This window comes from Pithys albifrons, chromosome 16 (genome assembly GCF_047495875.1).
Source record: "Pithys albifrons albifrons isolate INPA30051 chromosome 16, PitAlb_v1, whole genome shotgun sequence".
Classification (NCBI taxonomy): domain Eukaryota; kingdom Metazoa; phylum Chordata; class Aves; order Passeriformes; family Thamnophilidae; genus Pithys; species Pithys albifrons.
Genome location: NC_092473.1, coordinates 2,712,085 through 2,724,534, shown reverse-complemented (window position 1 = coordinate 2,724,534; position 12,450 = coordinate 2,712,085). Strand labels below are relative to the sequence as shown.

The 12,450-nt window shown below is 47.6% G+C and overlaps 1 protein-coding gene across 5 annotated transcripts in view; it reads right to left on the bottom strand.

Annotated features, from left to right (window-relative positions):
- CREBBP (CREB binding protein) overlaps positions 1-12,450 on the bottom strand; it is a 108,530-nt gene that overhangs the window by 38,188 nt on the left and 57,892 nt on the right. For all 5 annotated transcript variants that reach the window (XM_071571648.1, XM_071571652.1, XM_071571649.1 and 2 more), the window contains 5 exons: positions 5,637-5,879; positions 4,968-5,067; positions 4,368-4,514; positions 3,811-3,928; positions 586-778 (listed from right to left, as the gene is read on the bottom strand). In XM_071571648.1, the coding sequence (XP_071427749.1) occupies positions 586-778; positions 3,811-3,928; positions 4,368-4,514; positions 4,968-5,067; positions 5,637-5,879 (801 nt within the window). The remainder of the gene's footprint in view (positions 1-585; positions 779-3,810; positions 3,929-4,367; positions 4,515-4,967; positions 5,068-5,636; positions 5,880-12,450) is intronic.

Sequence of the window (12,450 nt, the reverse complement as noted above, 5' to 3'; positions counted from 1 at the left end):
GGGAACACCGAGGGCTGTAGGTTTTAGTCCTGAGGATGGGAGACCTCCTGGGAACACCGAGGGCTGTAGGTTCTAGTCCTGAGGATGGGAGACCCGCTGGGAACACCGAGGGCTGTAGGTTCTAGTCCTGAGGATGGGAGACCCCCTGGGAACCCCGAGGGCCGTAGGTTTTAGTCCTGAGGATGGGAGACCCCCTGGGAACCCCGAGGGTCGTAGGTTTTAGTCCTGAGGAGGGAACACCGAGGGCTGTAGGTTTTAGTCCTGAGGATGGGAGACCATCTGGGAACACCGAGGGCTGTAGTTTCTAGTCCTGAGGACTTCACTGTCCCTGTCCCAGCTCGCTTGGCTGTGGCAGATGAACCCCAGGAGCAAAGGGTGGGGCCAGTTTCACTCAGGCTGCGCCTCACCTAAAAAATTCACTGTGTAGGCTGGAAGACCTTGGGAGAGCCCTTCCCAAATCTTCAATTCAGGAAGCCTGCCCATACATACATACATACTCTGAAAACTACAGCCTAAGTTTAGGCCTAGCTTAACCCACAACCCCAGGAGAGCACAGGAAGAGCAGGGACACCCCCCAACACTCACTGGGTGGCCGCACGGGCTGTGCCTGGCCCATGGCCGCTGCCACCTGCGGGATGCCGGGCGGCTGCGGCCCCGCGCTCTGCAAGGCTGGCTGGTTCCCCAGCATCCCCTGCTTGTGCAGACGAGACCGCCGCTTCTCCTCCAGCTCCTTCTGTATCTTATAGATCTTCTCTGCTAGTAAATGGTAGTATTCATCCTAAAAGGGGAAAAAATACTCAGCATCACATATAAGAAAACAGCAGCAGAACTCATTTAGTTTCATTTACTACCTGAATACCACCACCTGTAAGAAATTTCTGTAAGAAATTCTGTACAGAGTGAATGGTCGGGCATTGGAACGCCTGGCCCAGATTGGGGTGGATTCTCTATCTTTGGAGGTTTTTAAGATGAGACTGGATGTAGCAATGAGTGCCATGATCTGGTGATCATAGTGGGGTTGGATCAAGGGTTGAACTTGATGATCTTAGAGGTCTCTTCCAACCCAGCTGATTCTATTCTATTCTATTCTATTCTATTCTATTCTATTCTATTCTATTCTATTCTATTCTATTCTATTCTATTCTATTCCATTCCATTCCATTCCATTCCATTCCATTCCATTCCATTCCATTCTATTCTCAGAATCCCAGACTATTCTGAGCTGGAAGGGACCCACAAGGATCATCAAGTCCAACTCTTAAGTCAATGGCCCACACAGGGGATTGAACCCATGACCTTGGCATTATTACAGCCAAGTTTGAACCAACTGAGCTAATTCTATTCACCTGGGGTTTGGGGGTTAATACCTATTTGGAAAAGAAGTATTTCTTTTCAGAATTATCACTGTTTTAATACAGAAAAGTTAAACCCAAGTTTCCAGGAAACAGAGTTGCTTTATAGCTAACCCTTCACACCTGCTCTGAGTAGATTAGCAAAGGAGAAGGCTGGAGGTTCCCTGTTGCTTCAATAAAAACTAGGATGTTGTGGTTTAGTTTCTCAATGTAACTGATTTTAAATGTTATTTTCATAATAAACATTTCTACTAAAAGACAAATGAAAAAGATATTCCCAGCACACAGTTACACTGAATAAACTTCAGGAGACAGATGTTAAGAACACATCAATTTTTACATGAAAGAACTGCTCTTTTCCTAAAGAATCTGACTATCAACAATTCAACAATCATGGCAAGAGATAAACAAAACCAGGCAAAACCTCAAAGGAATGGAGGAAATTCAGTGAAAAATAGTCCACAGGCACAGACAACTAAACACTACATCTGTACAAGATGAAAAATCCATTTTACTCAACCCACACTGACAGCTGATCCAATAAGACAGTCACAGTGCACACCAGGGAGACAATTCTGCCTGTCAGTAACTGCTGGACATACACCTGCCAAGGGCAGGAGATGATGCACCTGTGAAAGGCAAAAACCTCCCACAAACCCCCAAAACTACATTTCTCTGGGGGGTCACCTACGCTCTCAGCAGCCACTGTTACACTGAGCACAGGGTGGGTGATGCTTGTCCCACAGGCAGTGTCTTTATTCAACTTCCACCAAAACCACAATCTGTTATTACAGCAGGATTGAGTTCATTTCAGAAAACTCAGTGTGTGCTGGGTATTCCTCAGCAGCCTTGTTAAGCAAGTCCAGTGATGCAATCTAAAGCTTTGGCTTTAGGTAATTTCCTTCCTCCAATGCCTCAAAAATCAGTGCAGCACTTTCTGCTGTTCAGTACAGAAGCTCTACAGTTCCTTCTCTCCTCCTGCTCAAGCCACTTCACCTCTAACTCCCTACCTGCAAACTTATTATTATGCTGCTTTCCCCCTGCAAAGGTTCCTGAGCAGGCTGTGTTCACAAGCAGCACACACCACCAGCACAGAGTCAAACTGCTTGCAATGATGCCTCTCACTAATGTGCTTTCCAATGTCAAAGTAGAACAGAAGCTGCTGAAAAAGAAGGGCTTGATTCCTCACGGCATTGTCAATAAACTCTGAATGACTCCCTTCTTCCAAGTTTGCTGTTTGGAGCCAAACACATCGGATGGATTCCAACAACAGCAACTCCTGGCAATGAGGCTCTGACAGGTACATTGAAGGGTGAAGAGAAGACACTTCTGTGTGTTTGTCTGCCAGAAGACATTTCATTTTATAACCAGGGGTTTACTATGCTCATCCTTACTGAGAAGGTACTTAGACACCCATGTATGTCCATGAAATCCTCCCTCTCTCTACAACTGGTCTCTAAAGCTGCCAGGGTGACCAGGGGTGATCACATCCAGGACTTCCCTGTAATCCCCCTCTCAGCAGCTCCAAGGAGGATCCAACATGGTCACTGACCAGCACTGACACAACAGCAGTATTTGGCCACTGCCTACTTATCTCTAGGAAATAGAACTCGCCTTCCAGCGTCAGTTCTTCTGGGAAATGGGCTGAGAGGGGCAGAGAAGTGTCTTACTGAATAACTATCACCTGAAATGCCACTAACTACTCCTTAGTTAAGAAAGGATCTCAGGATTCTCACCAGGTAAGATCTCACTGGCTGCTATTACTGGCACTACCAACGATGTCTTTTCCCAGTAACTTTCAGGGAGTGGTTCCTTTAGGGTGGAGTCCCCACAATGTCATACCCTCAGCCTGCCAACCCACAGGGGTTTGCTCCCTCTGAGTAGGAGAGACTGGAACTGACACCTCTTTGCACACAGCGTGAAAATCATGAACAGGAATTGTGTCTTGTTTCCATGCACAAGGACAAAGGCAGGCAAACTGATTTCCTGTGCCTTTGCCAAACCACTCTGGGTGCTGCTGAGCAGGGAACTAATCCAGTAGTGCAGGTGGAAGGTAAGCAGTGGAACAGCACTGGGCCCTAGAAAAAAACTCCACTGGCAAAGAAACGCTGAAGTTTTAAAACTGCTGTTCACAGACTTCCAAAGAGGGAGGAGGCCAGAAAGGGAAACAGCAAGAACTGCAAGCTCAGCTTTGGGCACACCAATCACACCTTCAGGAGGAATTCAGGTAGGGCTGGGGTGATGCTGTCTAGTTTTCAGGGAGCTGAGGAGGTGAATCAGCTTGGAGTGACATCAATCAGCTGTCTTGGGACTACACAAACACTGTCATAGACAGAAAACACGACTTTCCTTATTGAGGAAGCAGTGAAATGATTCTCTGTGGTTTCCATTACACTTGTAACACCAGTGGTACCACAGTTGTTTAACAGCTGCTGGACAGCTGGGTCAGGCAACATACCCTGCTATTGGCAGACTCATACATGTCTCCCTCCACCTTCCTGGCATAAGCCACCAGGTTCTCCATGCGCCGATCCTTCAGCGCGGCGGGATCAGGAGTGGGAAAGATGGCTTGGACTCTGCAGGGAAGGAGCAACAACAGAAGAGAAATTCTTCAGAGAAACATCAAAAATCAATGCAGCTTTATGACAATCACCCTGGCCATTCCTTTATACACCAGGGGTGGAAAAGCACATCAAACTTGTTAAAAAAAGAAAGAATATTTTACTATTTCTCACTAGATTAAAGCAAATTCAATGATGAAAATAAAGTGAGGTTTAACAGTCTGGAGTTTAAATACCTGTTCAGTACAGCAGAGCAAATTTACTGGCAATATAAACTACTTCCATGCCCACTCCTTAGTGAGCACAAAGAACTGAAGAGGAGGACTAAAGGTCACAGCTCATCCTCAGTGGCCCAGAGGACCATTACTGAGAACTTTTCCAGCTTAACAGTAGAACTACAGCAACGAAACTCTTTAAAAACAGAGAGGAAAAGGCAGCCTTGGTGGATACTCACAGTTTGTGCACTAAATGATTGCGCAGGTCCTGAGTGACATGTTCATGCCATGCTTTCCTTACCCCGGTGCTCGAGGGCGGCGCGGCCGTTGGCATCGAGCTGAGGTTCCCCACACTGCCAGAGCTTGTGCCATCAGTCATGAGTGGGCTGAAACACACACACAGGGGGCTGTTACAACAATGCAGAGTTCTCTTGTAGCTTTGATGCCTGAAGTAATTTTTCAGTCGTTGCTTTTCATAATTTTTTAGCTGTTACATCAAATAGTCCCTGAGTGAAATTTTGGTATCAACAGCAGCAAAGCTCAGGAGTTTACAAGACACAGCAGGAATGACAGAGAACCACAACTGTTAACATATCTGAACACTTAAAAATACAAAACATTCTCCCTTTGGAAATTCGTTTAAAACTACTGAATATTTCAGGGCTCTCAGGAGGCACAAAGAGGCAGCCCTGGAGTTGAAGCAGGAAAGCAGAGTGCACTATGGATATCACTGACCATTTCCATGCCAACACCATCAGTTTCTAAAGCAGCTTCTTATTTACATTCATAAGCATGTAAATAAATGTTTAATTGAGCAAGAATGAAAATGTGTGCATTACTTATTTGTCCCAAGGGATGTTGGAAGAGCAGTTTCAGAAATCAGACCGGGCTGCTGGTCTGTTGTTATTCCTCCTGCAGGAAGGTTCATCTGGTTGGCTCCTTTGGGACAAAATTAAACATCATTGGCACACAGTTCACAATTTTGACAATAACATGACAAAAATATACTTTACTGACCCAAGAGGTTAATGGAAGAAGCAGAGTATCAGGAAGGTATTTCTATAATAGTATCTGCTGCAGGGCAAAGATAGAGCCACTGACAGACTCAAGTTACTTTCAGTCTGAACTACAAAAATGAGTCTATTGAAATTTTAAATTCATAAACTCTTAATATTAGAACAATAAACTAAAAAGGTGGTAATATTAAGAAGCCAGAGAAAGAAAGTGGCATTTGAGACAGAACTGTCTGTTAGAACAGGTGATAACTGGTAAAGCAAAATTCTTCAGCAATTCTGTCTCATCACCTCACACAACAAGCTCTGAGCTGTAATTCAAAATAAACTAAAACTCCTGCTATTTGGCAAAAGCAATATATTCAATACTTCAATAAATGATTAGCAGTGAATACAAACAGCATGACTACTCTAAAGGAGCAAAATACCAGACCACCCTAAAAATTCAATGTCAATTATTTTAACACCTGGTTTCTCGGTGTTTCCTCCACCTACCCAGTGCATTAATGGTCCTCATCTGCTGGTGAGCCTGGGGCTGTGCTGGCTGCTGGCCCTGCACCTGGGGCTGCAGCTGGGCCTGGGGCTGGTTGCCATAGGGCAGCCCCAGGGCAGCGTAGGCTCTCTGCATGGAGCTGGGGTCGATGGGGTTGGGGTTGCTGAGCGATGGGGTGTTCTGCTGGCCCGTGCCAACAGAACCCAGGGAGTTCTGCATTGCACCAGCTGGAGACCCTAAAAGGGCTGTAAGAAAGGAAAGGGTAAGAGAAAATTGAAAAATTACAGGGATAAATAATCATAGAATCATAGAATGGATTGGGTTGGAAAAGACCTCCAAGATCATCAAGTCCAACCCTTGGTCCAACTCCAATCCCTTTACCAGATCATGGCACTCAGTGCCACGGCCAAGCTCAGCTGAAAAACCTCCAGGGATGGGGAATCCACCCCCTCTCTGGGCAGCCCATTCCAATCCCTGAGCACTCTCTCTGCAAAGAATTTCTTTCTGATCTCCAACTTGAATTTCCCCTGGCAGAGCTTGAGCCCATCGTGCCCCCTTGTCCTATTGCTGAGTGCCTGGGAGAAGAGACCAACCCCCACCCGGCCAGAACTTCCCTTCAGGCAGTTCCAGACAGTGCTGAGGTCACCTCTGAGCCTCCTCTTCTCCAGGCTAAACACCCCCAGCTCCCTCAGCCTCTCCCCACAGCACTTGTGCTCCAGTCCCTTCTCCAGCCTTGTTGCTCTTCTCAGTTGGGTTGGAAGAAACCTCAGATTATCAAATCCACCATGTCTTGATCCAACCCCACTGTGATCACCAGCCCATGGCACTCTGTCCCTGGAGGTGTTTAAGAGGACACTCAGTGCCACATCCAGTCCCTTCTCCAGCCTCGTTGCTCTTGTCTGGCCCTGCTCCAGCCCCTCAATCTCTTTCCTGAACTGAGGGGCCCAGAACTGAACACAACACTCAAGGTGTGGCCTCCCCAAGGCAGAGTCCATGGGAAGGGTCACTGCCCTGGGCCTGCTGGCCACGCTAGTTTGGATCCAGGCCAGGACCCCATTGGCCTTCTTGGCCAATGTGATCATGCCAAGAATCACCAGGACATGCACAGATTTCTCTCTATGTTCCTGGCAGAGGACAGAAAAACACCTGAGATGCCAAGTGGGGAAACACCCTTGGGTACTACAGTACAGAAACCACCCTAACTATCAATCCATGCATTCCAAAAAGTCTTTGCATTTCAGGCAGGTAAGTCTGTAATTGCTGTAAGAGATATAAAGATAAGGCTCCTCTATGAGGCTAAATAGGATTTTCATGCTTGGGACAGTAGGCTAAGGGGGAAAAAATTCAACTCCTCTACTCCCCTCTTTCCCATCAATCCCATTTTATGTCACAGTACTGGGCTCCAGAATAGACATGTGAGTGCAGCAGAAATGTGTCCTTGGGCACAAAGGTAATGCTGAAGATCTGTTGGTGGAAGTTCTCATTGCCAGCAGTCCTGCATGAATCCTCTGAGGGCCAAATTATCCCAAATTCCAGTTCCTGAGAGATCTGAAAACCCTGGTGGGTTCCAGTCTGTGCTCACCTGCCTGACCCCCACACCCAACCAGCCTCTCACCACAAACGAGGCATTTCCACTGCAGACAGCAAATGGAAACAACGGGGAAAAGTGGTATTTCCTCAACCCAGAAGAAAATAAAATCCTGCTCTCTGGACACCATTTGAGGTGCCATTCTAAGTAATGACATGCTCCTCTGTGACTGGCCCATGGAATGTTATATCCCTCAGTATGGACAACTGAGACTCTGGTAGAAGTAACTCATCCTTCCCATTTTCCCCTTCAAGTAATTAAATATATAATGTGCATTACCTATTTGTGAGCTAAACACAGCAACAGTAATGGCTTTTAATATTGGCAACAATAATTGTTTTATTGAATGTCAGGAGGGGCACGTGGTTAGATAAAAAACTCAGGAAAACAAGCCTTCTGAGACATTAACAGCATCATCCAGGCTTTCCTAAATCCTGACCCACCACAGAAAACGAGAGAATCACTGAAAGGTCCACAGGCTTTCAGCTCCCACCCAAGAGAAAACACACACATTACAGAGTCCAGGCTTTTCTCTCTCCAGGTGAGAATTCAATTTGATCTCATTTGCCAAAGAACTACAAACAAACATAGTCAGAGATCTCCCTCTCCAGAATGAGCAGCCCCACAGAAAACATCCTTTTTCCCCCCAGAGGACAATCCACAGTATTTTAAACCCTGGGACCACCACAGAAATCAGGCTCATGGATACTTACACTCTGTGGGCACCTTCACAGCAACTTTTGAACTCAGTGATCATTGCCAAGAGTTTAAAAACCAAGTCAAGCTGATTGAGATTCTATCAGCTTAATTAAAGAAAAAAAGAAGACATATTAAAGAGCAACTATATGAATTCCTTGTTGGACTTGCTCATCATCAAAGAGAAGATGCCTTTACACAAGTGCAAGCCAAGGAATTCCAAGAGCAAACCTCCAGGAAGGTTAAACCCCATGAAACTTGTGGCACCCTGGAATTCCAAAGGCTTCAGAGGCTGCAGTGACAGCATGGGTTGGTTCAGGAGCTAATAAGGGTTCCAGCTTGTCAGAGGATGATATTCCTTCAGAAAAGTTACGACCAAACCCCCCCAGTGCTTTCTGTGGCTGTAACTGTGGAGGTGGCAGAAGTTTGGGAACCAACAAAAGGTTTCTGGCCAGCCAAGGACAGTCCAGCCCTTCAGCCCTTCACATCCTCAGGGGGAAGAGCACAGAATTTCTCACATTGCAAGCCTGGCCTGAAGCTCACTGGGAGCAGTGCAGGCCCCCTGCCCACGGCTCTGGCTGAGCTTTGGCTGTGCCACCAGCCCCCACAGACACGAGCTCAGCCCTTGTGTCAGAACAGACCACTGGGCTCAGCCTTTCTGTGCCTCACTCCTCCATTAACAGGACACTTGCTGAGCATTTCCCAGTGCAAGGAGTCTCATTCTGAAGGGGTTTTTTGGCTGTTCAGAGGTTTTCTACGAAGGCATGACATTATTTCAATCTGTCAAACAAGAAGATGGAGGCAGAGAGTATTAAATTTCCATTCTGGACAGATCAAGTCAAACACTGTCCCTTCTGTGGCAGCTACTGCAAGAAATAAAGTAAATTAAAATAAATATAGCCCTGGAACAAATAGAAGTTATCACATTAGGCCACTGCTACATGAAACAATGTCTACTGCAATTTGTTTTTATTACTTGATGCTTCAGACATTGATGAGCCCATGACAGAAGCCACAAGTGTGAAACTCTCGTGTCTTCTAGAGGGGAACCCCTCCAGCTGAAATTAAAATTTATTTTAAACACAGACTTCCAATTCTGTTTCAAGCACAAAGGCCCAGCACTTCTCTAACCTGACCAGTCCAGTGAACATGTTAATCCATATTGGAGAAGTCTGGTTTAAATTTTTGATTTTGCTTCTGAATTCTGTAACTGAGACTTGCTCTGTCCTGCAGCTCCTCACTCTGCTCGTGACATCCACTCCAGCTCAAGGTGGCTGGAGCAAAAGTTCTGCTGGTGGCCTTGACTCACCTGAGCACAAGCCTGTCCTGCACCCAGAACTAGGCAGGTACACAAAGGTAACTGTACACAATCAATTAATTAATGGCTGTATCTCCAATCAAATCATGGGGCAAAGATCTTACGAGGAACATGAAGGTGGGAAGTGTCAATATTAAACTTCACCACCAATGCCATTTTGATGCTTATTTAAGGTCAGCATTAAACCAAAAGCCTCCACAGCACAGCACCCTCAGCCTATGAATGCAACTCCTCATCCCAGGGGCTCACCACCTCTCCCAGGGTGCTCTGGGATAACTGAGGGATCACCATCATATCCATGATTTCCAGCAACTGCACAAGCAAGAAACATGTTCTGTTTGCAGGGAGCAGAGTTACTGACAGTCAGACCTGAGCAAGCTGGACTTCATTTCCAGTTTTCACAGGCTCTGCTGAAGAAGTGGCTGCCTCCTCCTCTTCCTCTGGGATACAATTCCCTGTGCACCACAGCACTTCTTCCTTCTCTGCCAAGGCTGGCTCCCAAACGCTGCCCATCCAGCCCTTCTCCCATAACCTGCTCCCTCAGCCAGTTAGCTCCTGCTCCCCATGTCCACTGCCCTCACCAGATTCCCTAGTCCACATACTCCAGAATTTCTTGCTCAGTCTTCTTTAAAATCACATTTTTAGGTGAAGATCAGTGGTTTCAAATTTAATTTTTCTTAATCCAGTTTCCTCCTCGCTGCATTTTATTTAAAATTTTCCTATGACAAAAATTACAGAGGAAACCAGCTCCATGTTCCCAAGTCTCACTCACGTGAGCAGGGGATGTGATTTCTGGTGTTCCCTGATGGTGGAATGAAGCACACAAAGCACTGCATGAGGAGGAAGGGGCAGGACATGAGCACAGCACACCTGAAAGGGCAAGAAAACCCCTGAGCTGGGGCACAACACACGTGCCCAGGTCGGGGTAGAAGAACTGAGGAGCTCAGGCAGGTGCATGACAAGATGAATATTCAAAAAAAAAATAACTGTGAAGACACAGCTACAAAACTAGGAAATGTATCAACAACTGTTTGCAAGAATTTATAACTCTGATTGAGGACTCAGCAGGGAGCAGGTACTTCCTTAAAAAAGGCCCAGAACATTTCAAGCCACTGTTTCAAAACACAGGAGTCACCTGCTCATTGAAAAGAAAAGCTCAATGTTTTAGCATGTGCAAAACAACACTTGTTTTCCAGTTTCTCTGCCCCCTTGGATGTACATGGGACACACAACAGGAACCACGTGGAACACAGAATTTTACACTTGCCCCAGTATGAACAAGTCAGGTCACTATCAACCATTGTAACAAAATACAGCTCAAGAGGGCTTTAAAAAACAAAAAAAGCTACACAAAAGAAACCTGGCCCAGATGTTCTTTGCAAAACATCCAGACACTGAAAGAGCTGTCCAGAACCAGCTCCATGGCAATAACCCACAGCCCAGCACCTCCTGCAGCACACAGAGCCCAAGGAGGGGGAACACGAAGCCAAAAAGGCACAGGAAGGGCTGCACATGGAAGGGTGGGAGGGAGGCACCAGAGTGCCCAGGGTGGCAGGGAGGCACCAGAGTGCCCAGGGTGGCAGGGAGGCACCAGAGTGCCCAGGGTGGGAGGGAGGCACCAGAGTGCCCAGGGTGGCAGGGAGGCACCAGAGTGCCCAGGGTGGCAGGGAGGCACCAGAGTGCCCAAGGTGGAAGGGAGGCACCAGAGTGCCCAAGGTGGAAGGGAGGCACCAGAGTGCCCAGGGTGGCAATGAGGCACCAGAGTGCCCAGGGTGGCAGGGAGGCACCAGAGTGCCCAGGGTGGCAGGGAGGCACCAGAGTGCCCAAGGTGGAAGGGAGGCACCAGAGTGCCCAAGGTGGAAGGGAGGCACCAGAGTGCCCAGGGTGGAAGGGAGGCACCAGAGTGCCCAGGGTGGAAGGGAGGCACCAGAGTGCCCAGGGTGGAAGGGAGGCACCAGAGTGCCAAGGATGGCAGTGAAGCACCAGAGTGCCCAGGGTGGAAGGGAGGCACCAGAGTGCCCAGGGTGGAAGGGAGGCACCAGAGTGCCCAGGGTGGCAGGGAGGCACCAGAGTGCCCAGGGTGGCAGGGAGGCACCAGAGTGCCCAAGGTGGAAGGGAGGCACCAGAGTGCCCAAGGTGGAAGGGAGGCACCAGAGTGCCCAGGGTGGAAGGGAGGCACCAGAGTGCCCAGGGTGGAAGGGAGGCACCAGAGTGCCCAGGGTGGAAGGGAGGCACCAGAGTGCCAAGGATGGCAGTGAAGCACCAGAGTGCCCAGGGTGGAAGGGAGGCACCAGAGTGCCCAGGGTGGAAGGGAGGCACCAGAGTGCCCAGGGTGGCAGGGAGGCACCAGAGTGCCAAGGATGGCAGTGAAGCACCAGAGTGCCCAGGGTGGCAGGGAGGCACCAGAGTCCAAGGGGCAGCAGGGGCACCTGCAGAACCTTCTAAAGGGTGGGCAACCCCTGCAGGAGCTGCTTGAAGGCCCAAGGTGGACAGGCCAGGACTGAAGGAAAACAGGGATGGGCACAGGAAGGAGAGTTCCAGACTCCATAAGAAAGGCAGACTGACATGGGAACGGGGTTTCTGCACTTCCCATTCCTTTCTCCCTTTCTAAATTGTCATATTCTTCTCATATCCTTCCAAATGCAGATCCCTCTTCCCTCCAATTCAGCAGATTCTGGGATGATTCATTCCCAAGACAGTCAACGTTTTCTTCCAGTCTTAAACTAACACAACTAGGTCAGTTTTCACCTGAACAGGCACAGCATTTTCAGATGCACATATTAATGTAAATCTTTTCACAAACCTTCTTTTGACTGCTCCAAAAGGGGCCCCTTTTCTAAGAGCTCTAAAGTATTTTTGCTGCTCCTCTTTCACTTTCAAACAAACCATGAGCTGTCCTGTGTGTGACTCAGACATAATCCAGGACAAAGAACCACCTACCACGGGGTTATTGATTAATTGATCAGAAGGAGATTTCATATTTATCTCCCCCCACATGCAACAAGAGAGCCAAACTCTACACTTACCCACCATAATTCTGTTGCAGCCAAACAACAGCCCATAACAAAATTATTTTTGAGGACTGCCTGTGTTCAAGTTTTTGTTCTCTTTTGATAAGCTGCAGGAGCAACAAAAATACTGCACAAATTACTTTTCTACAGCAGCTTGCATTGAAAAATACAGTTCTGCTGTGCTAGATGTTGTTAGCACTTTG